This window comes from Mesitornis unicolor, unplaced genomic scaffold (genome assembly GCF_000695765.1).
Source record: "Mesitornis unicolor isolate BGI_N332 unplaced genomic scaffold, ASM69576v1 scaffold1952, whole genome shotgun sequence".
NCBI classification, from domain to species: Eukaryota; Metazoa; Chordata; class Aves; order Mesitornithiformes; family Mesitornithidae; genus Mesitornis; species Mesitornis unicolor.
The window spans coordinates 24,046-41,808 of record NW_010169767.1 but is presented as its reverse complement, the minus strand read 5'-3'; the positions used below and the strand labels follow the sequence as shown (position 1 = coordinate 41,808).

At 39.6% G+C, this 17,763-nt stretch overlaps 1 protein-coding gene across 2 annotated transcripts in view; it reads left to right on the top strand.

Moving 5' to 3' along the window:
- The first annotated feature begins 6,067 nt into the window (after positions 1–6,067).
- Positions 6,068–17,763, top strand: part of LOC104536745 (solute carrier organic anion transporter family member 1C1-like) — a 23,413-nt gene continuing 11,717 nt past the window's right edge. Inside the window, exons 1-8 of one of the 2 annotated variants that reach the window (XM_010179457.1) lie at positions 6,068–6,196; positions 9,458–9,599; positions 10,428–10,560; positions 11,189–11,310; positions 12,235–12,381; positions 13,479–13,577; positions 14,324–14,569; positions 15,416–15,580. In XM_010179457.1, coding sequence (XP_010177759.1) covers positions 6,068–6,196; positions 9,458–9,599; positions 10,428–10,560; positions 11,189–11,310; positions 12,235–12,381; positions 13,479–13,577; positions 14,324–14,569; positions 15,416–15,580 — 1,183 coding nt within the window. The remainder of the gene's footprint in view (positions 6,197–9,457; positions 9,600–10,427; positions 10,561–11,188; positions 11,311–12,234; positions 12,382–13,478; positions 13,578–14,323; positions 14,570–15,415; positions 15,581–17,763) is intronic. The other variant, XM_010179459.1, reaches the window with a different exon arrangement.

The following is a 17,763-nucleotide window of genomic DNA, read 5'->3' as shown; positions in this document are numbered from 1 at the left end:
TGGTTATGCTCTTTTGGAAGGTGCAAGAAAACTTTCCATAATGTTTCCATATATATTTTCAGTGGTTTTGATAAAGTTCCAGTTGAGATATTATCTGTATCTATAAAGAACTCAGAGAAGACTCTATAAAATTCCAGTACAAGCCCAACTGTGATAGAAAGCTGATGCTTAGGTTTTACAATGAACCAAAAATCCAGGAAAGATGAGAAGATTGCACTGAATCTTGTGGGCCTCATTCCTCAAAGCATTGCTTCATCTTAAGCTACATAACACCATCCCTAGGTGTTTTTCTGTAAGGGTAGAGGACCATGCACTGGTGTTCATCGTTATGATTTGTAGCATAATAGGGTCTTGGAGAATTATTTGAAAAGGATTTATATAAAGAATTGGTGATTCTGAACATGAGCCTCACCTATTTTAAGGGGCAATGTGGTGAAGGCTACTAGTGGCAGAAAAACTGGAGTCTGTGTCAGAAATCATTGGAGACAAGGTCAGCAACAAAGATTAAAGGTCAGGCAAATCTAGTACAGATCCCGTATTGTGTAAACTCAGTTTTCCTAATAATTGAAGGAAACAGGCTGGAAGCTGTTCTCTGAAAGAGGCTGAAAGAACTCATAATCGCTAATTCTCCTAATCATTAATTCCTGTGGACTATTAGGCACCTTGACATCTCTTAGAAAAGGGGAAAAGAGATTTCCAAGTTTCCAAATGCGCCAAGTAAGGATGTAAGACACATTAAAGTACAAAATGTGAATTACATTCAGTGCAATAAAATCCAGCCACATTAAGAACCCAAAATGGAGATATAATGAAAGAAAGGATAATAATTTGTATTAACTCTAGGAAAGTAGAAGCCTGCTCCAAAGCGCTGTGTTTGGCACTGCACCATTTTGAGTGTCAGTGAGGTTTTAGCTGCCATGGGAACATACCCCACTGCAGAAGGTGGGAGAGAGCAAAAAAGAGAAAGGAAGAAGAATTTATAGTGTTAAAACCTTCTCTGTTTGTATAATTATATCTCACATTTTAGCAGAACACACGGGATTTATAGCCCCTCTCAGTTCCGATGACTACACTGAGAAGTAGTTACATTCTTTACCATTACACAAACTTAAAAATTAACATTCAGTAGCCATAACCTTGTGACAGGAGAAACATAGGGCAGGAGTAAAGTTAGCAAAATTTTCCTTTCATTGTGGCAAAGGACCTGACTGACTCTCCCCTGCAGTTCTGTCCTCTCCTTTAATGGGTCTTTTCATTCCGTGTTTTTTTACAGCATGTTGATGGCGACTTTGCCCTGAGGCTTTTGAGGAGTAGGGCATACTGGCCATAGCAGGAAGGACCAGGATCTGAATAGGAAAGCTTTGTGAATCACCTGTTCACCCTTCTCCCACGTACCCCCTTTTCTTTTACCCATTTCCCCTTGAAGTGTTTTATTTCCTGGGAATGAGCAATTAAGATCAGAATTTTTTTTCCATCCCCACAAAGATTTGTCACGTGTCCCATCAAACTTACAGCAAGTTACAAAGAAAAATACCCCAGGCAGGGTTTAGATGCTCTTCAGGATTTCCAGCTAGAGCATCCAGCATCTTTGTTTCGCCCATGTGCCCAGTGTCCTGGAGTTGATAGGAGGGGAGAAAGGAAGAAAAAAATGAGGAGGTGGGGTGGAGGATGGGGGAGACAAATACCAAGTGCTCAGGCAAAACAAGAGACAAAACAACTTCCTCCACCCCTATGCACTTTCCTTTCTCTACCTCCAGTATAAGATGTACCATCCCTAGACAGGGTAATTTCTCAGAGGTGGTTTTCCCCTCCAATTTTTCCTGCTTCTAAGCTGTGACCAGTGTGTGTGCATGCATGTTTGGGTTTGCATAAGTCATAGAGGGAGCTTACCTATGAAAACCGGTAGGCACCATCTCTTGGGATTTCTGCTGCCAGGTAAGATTTGGATTTTCTTCTTCTCTTAGTGGAGCCACCTTTTAGAGGAGAGGTCCTTTAGCTGAGTTCTTTGGCAAACAACCTCTGTACCAGTCTCCTGTGTCCACCTATTCTGGCAAGCGCAGCTCCCATGCCTGTGAGCTGACACACAGTAAAGGCATGTCTAAGGAGGCTTACTGCACAGTGAAGGAGTTTCCAGCAGGGGGGAAAGACTTTTTTTTTATTGTCTGGAGTTTGAATGAGTGGAGGGGTGCTTCAGGACCTGCCCGGTGGTGTCTCAGCCCGCCGCATGCATGCTCAGGGACGGGCTCGTCCTTGGACCTGACCACCGGGCACTGCCCTACATGCCAGTCCTTGGAAGGGTGAGTGCCACTGTCATCTGAGCTGTGTCACAGGTGAGTTATTTGGCGTGATTTTGGTGGGACAGAGAGCAGAGCCAACAGAGAGGGCTCCGGCACCCTGGCCAGCTGGAGCCAGAAGCACAAGGAGGGGTCGGTGCCCCAGCTGAGAATACCAGTGACAGGCAGGGAGAAGGTGTGAGTGTGGCCAGGAGCTGCCCTTTGGGCAGAGTGTCACCTTCCTGAACTTACGCAATTGTTATCGGTGTAATGAGGTTTGTAAGGGTCCCTTCAGTCCAGGACACTCACTTCAGTGTCTTTCCTTCCTGTTAGAATGTCTGGTGATCAAATAACTGAAGCTTCACAGAGACTAAAATTTCTCTCATTCTGATGTCTCCTGCTTTAGTTCTGTCCAAAAGAATCTCTGTTCTATACAACTATTCTGAGGATGATGATGCAGAACACATTAACAGAAGTAGACTGTTTTCACTTAGGTTCCTACTCTTCCTTCACTATCGTGGAGTAAAACAACCTTTTTTAGACAGAAAACTGCTCTATACAGTGCTTTCTTTGATGGTGTGCTTTCCTATTCTCTGCTAAAAGTTACAAAAGGGATTTAGAACTAATCCATGGAAATTCCATGGATTGGATCAAGACACTGATTAAATGAAGATTGAAGGTGTCATAGTGCTCTGCAAGCTTCAGAAGATGCTACCCGTAATTAGGAAGTACTGCTTAGATGGTATTTGGTTGAAGGAAGAGAAAATGCATTGTCCTTGTACACACATTTAACTGTTTATGCTTTGGTACACCTGGGTTTGTTCTCCTCATACGGTTATTTGCTTATATAAGAGCTGAATATCTTTACTGCCAGAAAATCTGCATTTTGTAAGATTGTGTCCAGGTTTAAGAACAATGACTGACAAAACCACTGATTATGTTTTCATCATTGCAAGTATTACGTAGTAAAGAAACATAATTAAAGCAACAAGCAAGCCTAAATCTAAGTCTTGTGCGAAGGTAATTGTTGCTCAGGTCTTATTTTTAAACTGTTAGTGAGTAGACAGAATGCACTTTACCCATATAATAATATCCTTTCAGTTAGAAGTTTGTGTTCCAGCAGATCTTGCTTTAAGACATTTGTGTGTGTGTGTGCATATGAATCCAAGCAGAGACACTTCTGCAGTCATACATGATCACATAAAGAATGTGTGATTATATACATCTCAACTCTGTGCACGTACACACACATATATACACAGAGAGATGCATAGAGGCTGCTAGATACAAAGGCTTGAATTTCTGTAACCATGAGAGGGCTGAATTTTTCCCAGAGTGTTTCAGTGGTGATGAGGTGACTACATCTATCTTGCCTTTTTAAAGCACAAGATAGAAAATAGAGAACAAAACCAAGCTTGCTTAAACAACCAGAGTGCCACAGACTCAGCTCTGTTTCTCCGTCATCATCAGCCAAACTGGTCCGGTAACCTGACCTCAGTGAAAGGTGCCACTACTTAGGACTACATTTTGACAGCATTTGCCACATCTGAGAAGGAAGAGTTGACAAGGGCTATCTGTCATGGTTCACGGCACTGAAGAAATATGGTATCAAATATATGGCAAAAATCTAAGGCTGTCACTATACCCAAGTCAGTAAGAGACAATCCTTACAAGTCACTGGGTAAAAACAGAGCTGTCTCTGACCTCCTAGAGCAGTTGGCAGTGTTTTACAGATACTCCCAGTACAACCCCAATGACACAAAAAGGTATTTGAGCGGCACAGGGCAAGTTTGTGATTAGAGTGAAACACTCATATTTATGCTGGTTGCACAAAAGAGGAAAGATTAACATTGCAGGGGGCTGTGATACCACCGGACACACTGTTCTGCTCTGTCTTGCATTAAGAATTTCCCTCAAAGGCATGGTCAGGGCAACCAGAATGATACTCTGAGATATATGGTTGCAGGTTGCTCTGGGCCAGAAAACTACTGACTTCAAAGCCTTGCCATAGAAACAACTGGGGATACATTAAAGACTGCAAAACTTGTATAGCTGTCAGTCCTTCCTAGCATGTTTCCATTTGCCTTACGGGGTCTGATAAGAAATGGTAATAATTTTTATACTATATTAAGTTATATACTGCTGAGTATAAATTTTGTTTAAGTTCTACTGTCCATTTAAGAACTCTACCAACTCAGTGCAGCATGAACTTGTATGCTGCTGCTAACTATTGGTGTATCATATTCTACCCCCACACCTTCATGGCATTTCTTTTTTTTTTTTTCTCACTTGTCAACCCTGCATATAAAGTGCATTGAAGGAGACTGCGTAGGTCCCTTGCTCCTCTGCCCTTGCTCAAAACTTTGAGTGCTCCTTCATGTTCACCTCATGTGGGTGCTGAGGTACACACTGTCATTCCCTGTTGTACAAGTTCAGCAAGGAAGTCAGCAACAGAGCAAGAATAGGTTTTAAGTTTTCTGCAGCAAGCAAAAACAATTCTTGTTCTGTTATTGTTGTTTTTAAGAAAAATCTGTATACTCATTAGTGCTGACAAGGAAATGCGCTACAGTCCCTGTCAAGGTAGTGTCAAATGCAAATATTTCTCTTCTATGTAGTCAATAGCTTTTATTTCATCCATTGCAATGGAGGGATCTCAGTGAAAATGTTGGTATCACAGCCACAGTCTTTTTGTCTTGTTCATTTATCAACAGAGCCTAGGCAAGTATTTGCATAAGAAAATCTTAGCATCTAATTATACTTTTGTTATTTTCACTTACATTTCTGGAAGCACAAGTACATGCTCACAGACCCTTGGAAGCCATGAATACACATATAGGTGCATGTGTATATATATATATATATATACACACACACACACACATATAAAACTGTATCTAATTTACTTGTCTAAGGTCTGCATCTTTAGACAAACATAAAAGAATAAGAACTTCTATTTATACATTCAGGCAGCAGTTTTATAAAACAGTGCTGTTAAAAATGAACACAGAAGCTGATTTCATAAATATTTTCAGATCTGATTTAGAGATTGAAATTAGGAACAAAGTATTGCAGTATTTAAGTAGAGATTTGAAAATTACTGATATCTTTTGTTCTCAAAGTGCAGTATTTAGGTTTTCTTTACTTTGTATTTACCTGCAAAGAAGCAAATTCTCATTTTTCCTGTAACAATTGGCCACTGAGCCCTAAGGTCCTATCTAAAACCGTAAAGGGAACTAAATCTCTTTATTCTTTTGTAACTCATTAGCTAACATCAGACGATTAGAGCTAATGTTTCAATCTAAAGCAATTCAAGTCCCTCATTAACGGGGCTAGATTTCCTTTGATCTAATTACTTAATGTCCCAGATATATGGGAAATTCAGAGATCAGCTCTGAGAAATCTCTGCAGACATGGTCACATCTAGAAACATGAACTTACATACAGGCTCCAGAAATGTTGTTTAAAATGTTAACAAGCCTCATTTAGTCTGCCAGTAATGCTTGGTCAAATGTTCAATGAAATTGAACATTGATGATAGCTGGAGAATGAAGATGAAGACTGTTTGCTGAGTATGATTTAATCTTCATTATTATAGGCAAGTGGATTGCAAATTTCCATAATTAAACATCCAGTGCACTGCTCAGATTCTGTTGTAAAGTTTGATAATTGCTGTTGTGAGGAAAACAGTACAGCAGGGTGTTGCTGTCACGTGGTGAGCTTTTGAGCCTGAGCTAATAGGATGCCCTTTTAAAATGTTCTCCATGTTTTCTCATTTCGAGGCAGGGGATATCATCATGGAGATTTCATCAAAAGAAAATGCTCAGTTTTTCTCAAACAAGACAATCTTGCCCATTGACCAATCTTCATTTAAATCTGAATCATCTGCTTCCAAGAAAAAACAGTCATGTTGTGGAGGTATAAAGGTAAAGTAACGGTTTTTGAATATTCCAGTAGGGACTTAAAAAACCTCTCTTTTTGGTGAATGCTTTTCAGCTCTACTAGTGTCTTGTCGAATTATTGAGGATAATTCTATGTCACAAAAAAGTCTACTTCTGATCTGTATTTGTCTAATGTTTGGCAATGTTCAAATATAACAGGTTGCTTGAGGCTTGCGTGTTATGAGATCTTCAAGGGTTGTCATGAAAGGTCATTATATACTTCTTATTGTGCCATCTTATTTTCCTGAAGTTAAGAACAGAGTAACGGCAAGGAAGTACTACAGGTAGCTGTTGGTAGAGATTGTTTTTAAAAATTGCAGCCACAGTAGTGTTCTGCACTCTGAAAGGTAATATTTCTATTATCATCCATATATTTTGATTGCTATATTTATTAAAGTATTATTGTAAAATTCCTAATTTGAGAGAACTCTGCATGAGGTGACTTCAAAACACCTGCATTTATTTCACTCATGAGAAGTACCTCCTCAAGGCAATGGAAGCTCCCTGCTTTAAGCCTTGTAATGTAGCTGTACCTACCTGATGATAGGACTGCTGCACCTTGGAGGAGCATTCTTTTTGCGGGGCACCAGGGTACAGGAGGCAGCATGATGCTTTGCCTACTGTCTCTATCTGCTCTCCAAAGCCAGGCTGTAAAATGCTAACACTTCTTTGGGCGACGTCTCAATAAATTTCCATACATGATGATATAAGATTTGAGTTAAACAGAAGATGAGTTTTTAGCCTTGCCCAGCTCTTTTAATCTTGCAGAGTCTTTATTACTGTTGGTTTTTCTCTCTCCCTCTCTCACACACACGTATCTACTTTCAGATATTAATCCAGCTCCCAATTCAACCAATGCCTTTAGCAATATCTGACCTGATGTCTATAAATGATGCAAAGCTATTAAGATATTGTGGAATTAATTGAGTCTGATTTCTGAATATTCTCCTTGACTTTGCCTGATCCAATAGCCAGGCCCAGAAATGGGATCCTGTTTTGAAACAGATTATAAGTTGTATTATTTAGATTTGTAGCACAGTAGTAATTCTATAATTGTTCCTCCATTTTCTGCAACAATAATTCAATTCTCTCATTGAATAAACCTTCAATCACAGATTAACCAGTCAGGAACCAACTTATTAGCTCCAAACACTATAAAAGCAGTAGTATTTCAACTCAGTTTCATGTTCAAAAAAATTGTGGTTTCTGGGAACCCAAACTGATATGATTAATCTATTCCAGTAGGGACTTAGAAAAACCTCTTTTTTTTTTGGTGAACTAACCCTTTTTTAGTTCTCATTGTGTCTTAATGAGTCAGTATGAAATTATTGAAGATATTTCTGAGTCATAAAACAGTGTGCTTCAGATCTGTATTTTCCTCACGTTACCAAAACAATATGCAGATTCAACAAGTTGTTTTTAACATTTATCAGCTTTTTCATATGTTGAAATTGCCTTTATTAACCAGAAATATGTGGTGAAATACTTACAGTCATTGACAATTGACAGAAGAGTGAAACAATGTGCACCTTTCTGTCCCAGCTCTAAATCGGGAGCATTTTTCCACCACTGCATGCTGTCTCCATCTCCCTCCTGGGACAGTTGCAAACCCAGTAGAAAACTTCTGTCAAAAAGAGACAGAGACCTTAAAAGTTCTAGTTTGACCTATATGATTTTCCTGTGAAAAATCATGTTTGCTTTCACATTGCTATTTAAAATCCAAGAGCATAAAGACTCAGAAAATGTAAAATATTGTGGCAATCTTTTTACTAGAGAGCTTTTTGAGAGCCCTCACTGTGGGAAGTAAGAACCAGATACTGTTTATTTACCCACAAGTATTTCTGAAGGAGGAATAACCAACACTGGATTAAGTATAGTGTGTTGAGTGTGACACACAGATATATTTGAATCTTAACACAAGAATTTGTGTTCAACAGTGATGCCAGTTTTATTAACAATGTGACTTGTCAAATGAGATGTTGTAAGGAGTTGCACTGGAGGTGAGTACATTGTTTCAGAGCACCTGCTTACTGGAACCATGATTATTCAGAGAGCAAGCTCAAGGAGTAGGACAAGGGTCTAGACCCCTTTTTACACATAACATGATTATCTCTTTTAATTTCTGGATTAGGGTGGTAACAATTTGTGCAAAGAGCATGCCTATATACTCAGTCAACACAACCTGTATCTGAAGGTAGAAAGCAATGCAGTGGTTTCCATGACCAATTGCACAGTGTGTGAGTATCCCAGGAGCTAATAAACTCAGTAAGGCTGCATTCATTGAAGGCAAATTTAGGCAATAGCTCTGCAGGAGTGAAAGAGTTGGTGCTAAGCACCCTTCACTTCCACTGTACGCATTTCAGGGCAGGGAGTTACTTCAGTCTAGCTCTAGTCTTGTCCCAGAGATCAAACAGCCATTAGCTGTTGCAGTGAATGTAGTGCCCTTCTGGAGCACAGTTTCCAGTTCAATCTTGTGTAAAAGGGTTTCAGTCTGCACAATTCAAGTATGTACCAAAAAGCAGTGAAGAGGGTGGGAGTTTCACTTCCAAAGCCCACTTCTGATTCAGACTAACACTAAAAAAGATATAGTGATAACTAAGAGAAAATAACTGCTGCTGCAAAACAAAAGGGTGAGAGAAGGTTGTCCCTTAGCAAAATGCAGTGTGCACTCAGAATAAAATCTGTGTATTAGAGCCTGCAAGTGATTTGGTGAGGAAAGGACGAGCCTAGAAGAGAATTGCCTGGTAGGTCACTATTCGACTTCTGAAGCCACGTAGGAGGAGGCAGAGACTTCGCCCTCCTGGCTGCCCAGGGCTTCGGTGGAAACAGCTTGTGAGAATAGGGCTCTAAAATACAGCCAATTGCAAAAGCCTATGTAAAAAAAATGCCCAAACAACAACTCACCTCCCCACCAAGCCACACTTAACATTTACCATTAGTGTTAATGTGTAATATACCTCTTCCTTAGAGAGATCAGGAGAGCAATATATGTCTCCATCTTTGAAAGCATCAGTAGCTCTGGCATCTACTTGAAATAAGCAGTGGCTGATAGCAAGTTCAGTTTATACCATTACTGCTCATAAGAAATGGGAAAATTGACAATCTAGCACTTCATAAAAATAGGATAAATATTGATGTGGTTATCTGGGAAAAGAAAAGGTGGAAATGTAAGAACTGTTTAAGAATATTTAATACAGTAAAGCCTTCTTACTGCCTGATTTTAATCACTGTCAATTTCTTTCACAGATATTCCTTGGTGCATTGTCTTTTGTTTATTTTGCTAAAGCACTATCAGGAAGTTATCTAAAAAGCACTATCACACAAATAGAAAGAAGATTTGATATCCCTTCCTCTTTGGTTGGTGTTATTGATGGCAGTTTTGAAATAGGTATGTGCTTTAGAAAGCCATTTTTATTTTCGGAATAAAACAGTGATGCAATTTGTGCAAAAAAAAAAGATTGTATGAATCTTCTTGAATCATTAAAACTGAGCAGGATTCACCTAGTGAAAATCAGCATGACTGTCAGCATAATTACGTTGGAGAGGATAGGGTTGCTAATACAAGCAATTCAATATAGCCCTTATTATTTTGTAATTGGACAAGCTTAGTGTCTGGCTGATTAATACTAGTAGAAATTTTAGCTATTGTATGAGAATTTACCTGTAGAGATTTCCTCTTTCTCTCTCCTTTTGTCAGCAATCCCAGCTGTCAACTTCCCCCCCAAGCGATTGCCCTTCACAATTTATTAAGCAACAAGAGCAGAAACCACTAACTGTAATCTACATTCATTGTCCAGTCTGTTCCCTTCCCTCTTGCATTAAGGTTTCCAGCGTGACATTGTCTCTTACGATTTCAGACTTCTGCATTTATACTGTGGATCTCCAGTGGACTGTTGCATCGATGGGAATGAATCTTAGTCTAAGTGTATAAAACTCTATTTGATTCCCTCTTTTCCTGCTTTCCTGGTTATTTAATTCTCTTCAGCTAACACAGTCCTCCTCTCTTCCAGCTGCTTATCCAAATGTTTATGGTTTTCTTGTCACAGAAGGCATTGTGATTCTGTAAGAATGCCTGGAAAGAGGGAAAAACACCAACCCCATGCTATCAGCTCTCCCCCCCCGAAATCACTGTCTATACCACACACTGAATCGTTGTTTTTAGAGTATCTCTTATCAACAAGCTGTAAAATTCCGTTTTCCTTTTCTACTCTCAAAGGGAACCTCCTAATCATAATTCTTGTAAGCTACTTTGGAGCGAAGCTTCACAGGCCAAGAATAATTGGAGCAGGCTGCTTAATTATGTCAGCTGGAACATTCCTAATTGCAATGCCCCATTTCTTCATGGGCCGGTAAGTGCAAAGTGAGCAGTATTTTCCAACTAGGATATGGACACTGAATGTTAGCTCACTGAAATATTTAGGCATTGATTGTGAGGAGGCCCATAGAAATAGGCATATGTGGATGTGGTTACTCAAATTAATATTTGTTATGAAAAGAGTTATTACAACAGAGCAAACAATTTAACACATACGCTATTCTCAGTTATAATTGATTTATCATTTTAATAGACTGTGGTCTTGATTGCCCACATTCTGATAGTGTTTAAGAATTGTTGAAGCCCCAGTGACGAAGCAATGGCTAAACTCAGGAAGACAATCTGAATATCAAACAAAAGTCAAAAGGATACAACCAGTGTCTGACAGTCTCTTAATAGCGGTTCATTTATCATAGCAGAGCGAAATGCCTGTTAAACTGAAATGCATCGATGACCAAGAAAGAATCAAATGGACAATATTCGTATGCTACCACAGTATAGACCGAGTTCCATCTGTCCCCTGTAAACCATCATTGGTCACACTGGGTGTGGATGAAATTTGCATTTAAGTGCTATGGGCCTATCTTCTATGGTTGTGACAGACCTGTTTGCTTTTTCTTATAAATTGGGGCAGTAAAAAAAAAATATATTTTTTAAAACAGATATCAGTATGAAAGATTCCATTCCACCATCAATTCGACTGTTAGCATTTCTCCATGTCTGCAGGATAGAAGCCAAACTCCACTCTCAGCCTCGGAAAAATCTCAAGCAAAAATAAATGCAGGTGAGAATGATCTCTGTAAAATGTGAGCAGCACACTAAAATACATCAGAAGGCTCCCAAACTCTCATGCAATACTTTATTAGAATGCAAAAACAAAAAATAAATGGGAATCAAATGAATCTTTACCACAGAAAAGCCAGATCTAGTGACTGAGAAAAATTTATTAAAAATAAACACATAACTGCCACTGCCAAGATGGTTTTTTTTCAGGCTGCAACATTTCCTCCAGCCTTGCTGCCTCCTCCAGCAACTTTCTGCAGCTTTGTAGCTTGCAGAAATACCAGTCTCCCATGGGGACTTTGGAAAGTCATGGTCTTCCCTTTGCTGGGAAATGTGCCTTTAGATCCTTGCCCCACTGGAAATAGCTGCTTGGGTCTCCCAGTCTGCAGACCCCACTTCTTGTTTCTCTCCCTACCTGCTGATCTCATTTTGCACACTACAAGGCCGTCTCCCTTCTGGGGTTGCTAAGTTCCTTGTGGGTCTTCATCCCTGATGCTCAGCCATGAATAAACTGTGGAAGAGCAAATCAAACCCCATCTGTTACAAAATATGTGTACGTTTGCAGCCTCAAATCTGTGGACTATATGTGGCAGGTAGCCATCACTATCTTCAATGTTTCCTAAATCTTTCCATTAGGAGATTCCAATTTTCATTTGAAGAAAGTGAAACAGGTTTCTAGACTGGGAAATGGCAACAAATTTTAAAAAACTGGGCAACTTCTAGTGCCTTTGGCTGAAGTTAATGCTAAATATGTGTCCATCTCAAGCTGATTGTGTTAAAATTGCCATCCTCACACCCCACAAAACATTTTTCATAGTTTTTGCACTGGTTTCCCCCCTTTAGAAGTATTTTAGATGTCCTGTGCATTCAGTGACAAAATGAAATGAAAAACACATCATTGTTGTCTCTCTTGTGAGGTATCCAGGATGTGACAAAGAAGCAGGCTCTTCCATGTGGATCTATGTTTTGCTGGGGAATCTTTTACGTGGAATAGGTGAAACTCCTATCCAGCCTCTGGGAATTACATACATTGATGATTATGCCATTGAAGAAAATGCTGCATTATACATTGGTAAAACAAATAATTTTTTTCCCAAATTTTTCTCCAGAGTGAACTGAGTCATTCTGAATAATGGAATGAATGTTACTGAATTAACTTACCCTGATTGTTTTGTTTGCATCATTTCCAATATTAAAGTTTATTTAACAGTCATGTACACTCAAGGGACCAAGTTCCCTTTTAATTATACCAGCAGAGTTCCATTATCTTAATTTGAGGAAAGAATTTGACCTTAGGTTCCTGCTGTTACCCTAATCTTCCTAATTCTTCTGGATGTGGACTGCTGAGCCTCTGTGCACATTCAGTTCTCTGGAAAGTGATAAAAAGCATGTACTCTTTTAAGCACTTAAAATAGAATTTCAGCAGGTACTCAAAACATTCCCTCCAGACTCATGCAGATCTATAAATAATAGTACTGAGGCTCTGAAAAGTTGGTATCACTGTTTCCTTGGTTCATTGTGTGACAATCTCTGCATATTCACCTGGGATATTACCAAAAAATCCTTCCCTACCAGCATCTTGTCTTGACACATTTCCAGCCTGGCAAAAGGCAAAAACTCAGGTTCTGTCTGTAAAAGATTCATTCTTCCCAAATTTCCAGATCAATTTTGAAAATTAAAAATATGCAGAAGGTTTGGCTGAGGATATTGAAACATGTTAATACTAGGTATCAAACCAAAGTGATTTTTCAGCCTATTCTGGGCCCAGCCCAACTTAAAATGAACAGTTAACTTAAATAATTGACATTTGCTTTCCAGTTACTTTAACCTAGTCAGCTAAAGAATTTCTAGCAATTATAGATTGATGCTGCTATTGATTTTATTAGGCCATTAAGTTCCCTGACTCTTTTTCCTTTGGGCTGAATTTCAGTCTTTAATTGGATGATAACCAAAAGTGTCAATGTGGTAGGGGAAAGTTTATTGTTGTTTCTTTTCTTCTAGAAAATGTTCTAACTTGTGTAACTAATGTGCCAGAGAGCAAAGGCTGGCTCAGTGTTTTAAGACTGTATCACTTGTTATTCATCAGATGTCATACTTTGTTGATAAGTGCAGCAAGAACCAGTGCTTTTTTAATTCAGAAGCATAACAGCCCCCTGTTTCCTATTGCAGGCTGCGTACAGACAGTTGCAGTTATAGGACCAATATTTGGATTTCTTCTAGGATCCCTGTGTGCCAAACTTTATGTTGACATTGGCTTTGTAGATCTGGGTAAGTCAGAAAACTTGGGTTTTAAGAATTCAGTCAGGCTCCAAAATGCCTATTTTAGGCCAAGAACTATCTAGTTATCTTCTAGGCATAAGGGGCTAGCTGGGATAGAGCAAGGTCTTTATGAAAGAAAAGGGGTGACAGCAATGCAGTGCCTCATGCAGAAAAGGCTGGCAAGAAGCATGGGTATGGAGGAAGTAGGAGGCCTGACTCTTTCTCAGCCCCAGCAGATCTGTGGCTGGTGCTCCCAGAGATACCTGATGAGGAGGACAGCAGGCACCAGGAGGAGGCAGGACTAAGGCTCAGGATCCTGCCAAGAGCTGCATTTTGTAGCACACAGTCATTTGCTTGAAAAGCTGTCTTGCAACAGGTACCAGAGCTCCAGTTTCCCTTCTTCCCAAGAAAACACCTTCCACCCCAATATTCTCTGTCACCATGTCTACCTGGACTACCCTATGTTCTGGGCCTTGCAGCCTCTCTGGGGATGTACAAGTGGCATGGCTGGGGATGCTGTGGTGTCAGGGGAAGGCTGCTGCTGTGTCACAGGGACCATTGAGTCCCTATTGCCTCCCCACAATTGCTCATGTAGCACTGACACAGACATTCAGCACAGCTAAATTTGGCACTGGGGACTGTGGACTCCTTTGGAGTAAGTCCCTGCAAAATCACCTTCCTTATTATCAGCAAACATTTCTGAAAAGCATTTATTAATTTCTCCTTTTTTTAAAATTATTTTTTACTTTCTCTAGACAGTGTCACAATAACTCACAAGGACGTGCAGTGGGTGGGAGCCTGGTGGCTGGGTTACCTAATAGCAGGTGTGATTAGCATTCTGGCTGGCATCCCCTTCTGGTTCCTGCCAAAGAACCTCCCAAAACCAGAGAGCAGAAAGGACTCCAGTACCTGCTCTGAGCAGTCAAAGTTCATCACTGAGGATAACAAGGACCAACATAAATCTTATTGGCAACGAGTGAAGATTGCTGAGATGGCAAAAGGTAAGTCACTGGAGTTTCTTTCCTGAGCAGAGTCTTTCTCTCACTAGCCTTTGTACTTTAAAATCTATGCTTTCCGAGGTCATGTTTTAATAGCCTCAGAATTACCGTTTTCCCTCAGGTGTCACTCTCCACCTAACCAGTATGCGTAAAAAGGGTCTTTTCATTGTTCTCTGGACCTGCTCTTGCATACAGAATTTCTCCAGGTGAGATTTATAATATTATGCTAGTGGCCCAGCAAATATCACGAAACCCTGCAAAAGTTTGTCAGTTGCAGACAGTCACTGTTGCAGAAGTGGGAGTCAAAAAATCTCAGTTTTTGCTAAATTTTTCTCTTTAAGGTCATTCATTAGGAAAACACATGCAATATCTGATTGTAATAGGGATGGGCACAGTCTAGATACAGTATTTTAGGGGACTATCTGGATTTAGTCATGACCTGTTTTGCACAATTGCATTTCCTTGGCCCTACTTTGCCAAAAGCATTTTCCCTCAGTACCTGAATTTGTAACTCAGTTTGTCTGTGCTTACTGACAGCTGTGCTGAGCACTTGCTGCTGAAAGATGCTGTGGCTGTTGAGGACACATAGAAACCAAATCAGTCCTGGTTTGCGATCAAAAGAAGATATCTAAAACAAAATATCTCTTCTGGGAAATTGATGCTTAGTGTTTTGCTCCACTGTTGTCCCACTGAGAAATAGTGGAACTCTTAGGACCCTTATGAAACTTCATGGATTCCTTCTGAAATGTTCTGCAGTCCTTTGTAAGGTGCAAACACCTTGCAAAGCATTATTCACAGCAGTTATTCTCTCTCTGGCCTGGTTGTCATTTCTGCTCTTTTGTCTTGCAGACTTCTTGCCATCACTGAAGAACCTCCTTGGGAATCCAGTTTACATCCTGTATTTGTGTGCAAGTATCATTCAGTTCAATTCTTTATTTGGCATGGTGACATATAAGCCGAAGTATATTGAACAACAATATGGACAAACATCTTCAAAAACTAATTTTGTTATAGGTAATGCTATATCTGCTTCTTAATATCTTAAAAATTGACATTTTAGGAGTGGCATATACATTCATTTAGGGAAAATTGGATATTTTTAGGATACATTTATTTTGTCTCCTTCCTTGTCTGGCTTTAAGTAGTAGCTCATAGAAGGTAAGTTATTTCATTTCTACTTTAGCACTAGTTAGCTCTGAGTTTATCTATGTAAGAGTTGCAGTGAAAGACTACATGATTTTATACTTTATTTTCTATTCTACTGGAAATTTTAAAAAATAATGTATGTATAGCATAAGAGAATAACTGAAAAGATAATTAATTTTAAAATACTTCATATAAATTTGTCATCAGACAGATCTGTTCCCTTACTGGCTTCCCATTTATTTCAACAAAATGAAGATCAACTCAGTGAGTGCTAAAGGACTGACCATAAAGTAGCTGTGATATTGCCAGTGTATTCTTACTTTCTGAAGAGGTTGGTGCTTAATAAAAGGAAGTCAAAGTCATAATCAGGGATCACAGAATGCATGTGTTAAAAACCTAACATTATCTCAGTGCGATGTTGGTAAAGGAAAATAGATATTTCTGCCCTAGCTTTTTGTAAGAGCCTTCCTCTGTTGTGAACGTAGTCTCCCAAGCCTTCCCATACAGCACAAGAGAGAGGAAACACTTCTTCTGCCTTTGGGTATGGAGGTGGCCATTTTTGGAGATGTCTTCAGGATGGTAAACTTCACTGCCCAGTTGCTTGTAAGCTTGACTTTGGTTTCTGAGGTCCAGGGATTCAATAGCATTAGACAGCAAAGAGGTTTACATCTATCCAATAAAGAGGTAACTGCCTTGTTTCAGAGCAGCATTAGTTGCACAGCAACAGAGGTATATATATGCAGAAAAGCTGTATTGATCCATTGTGCTATGTTAATACTTTAAAGATAGAAGCTGGAATTTCCTGGCACGAAACTCCTCAAAGCAAGGAGAAATCTTCAAGCACAGTTGATGGCCAGAGAAAGTCCAGAAAACAATCCCTACATTTAGTACAATACTTCTCATTGTATTTAAAGATTTTCTGGAGCTAAGCTTTCAGGTATGTGCTAACTGAGTGAGGATTAAGATCCATCTGATTTCACAAAGCATAGGGACTATTTCCAGCAGAAAATGTGCGATAGCTTGACTAGGGAAGGATCCTGGCTGAGTGGCCATCCCTGCAATAAGGTGGTTTTCCTTTCTCCTTTTCCTTTCTCTCCCAGTCCACCCTTACTAAGAAAGCTGAGGTCTGACTAGAACTAACATCCCTATGTCAACTTCTTTTTTTTTTTAAAAAAACAAACCAAACCAATTTCTCTCACAATCTTTCTGGTAGATATCAGAATTGTTAGAGCAATTTGAAGCACTATAAAAAAAAACAGCTGGAGGTCATAAGAGTGTATTTTTCAGTAGTCCCAACCCAAGGAATATACAAGAAAGTAAAATGGCTTCTGCTGTGTTTGTATTATTTGCCTTAAACATACACACTTTGCTACCCGCTCCTTTCCCCTATGATGCCAGTGTCAAGCTATGGAGTTATCTGTAAGGCTATGAGACGAAGGCATGAATGAAAAGGGTGCATAGGAATGGACGAGCAGAGTGCAGGTACACTCTCGTGCATCACACAGTTCCCAGATCCAACCCCAGTCTCCTCTTACAAGCAATAGGACCAGAAAAAACTGTTATATGGTGAATCTTAATTTAAATATGGTACATTTTGCTTGCTGCTTCTAAATGTCCTGAAGTACATTTTTCATGTATGTGCAGGGCAAAAAATGCCACCCCAGTGAAGCTTCCTGAACCGTATGGGTGACTGAACTGGGCTCATGTACTTAGCCCAGATACTGACTACTGGGTTTGCTGAATAGAATAAGGCTTTTTCTAACAACAGACATACGTACTAGCATCTCTTCTAAGCACTCTTTTTTTTCTCCATGTGTGCAGGTAGATCAAACACTGACTCGATCCAGAAATTTAAAGGATCTCAGTGCACTTCCTAGCAGGCACATTAAATTCTAATGTCATAAACTGGTGTTCTCTACCAAGTCATTTGAAATCTTGTTATGATACCCCCAGTCCCCCAAATTAACTTCTGAGAGACTTCATCTGCTATATGCATGCATTGTATGCTTTGGTACTTGCTTCTGTTTCGTAGGCTCTCTTGACTCAGAACC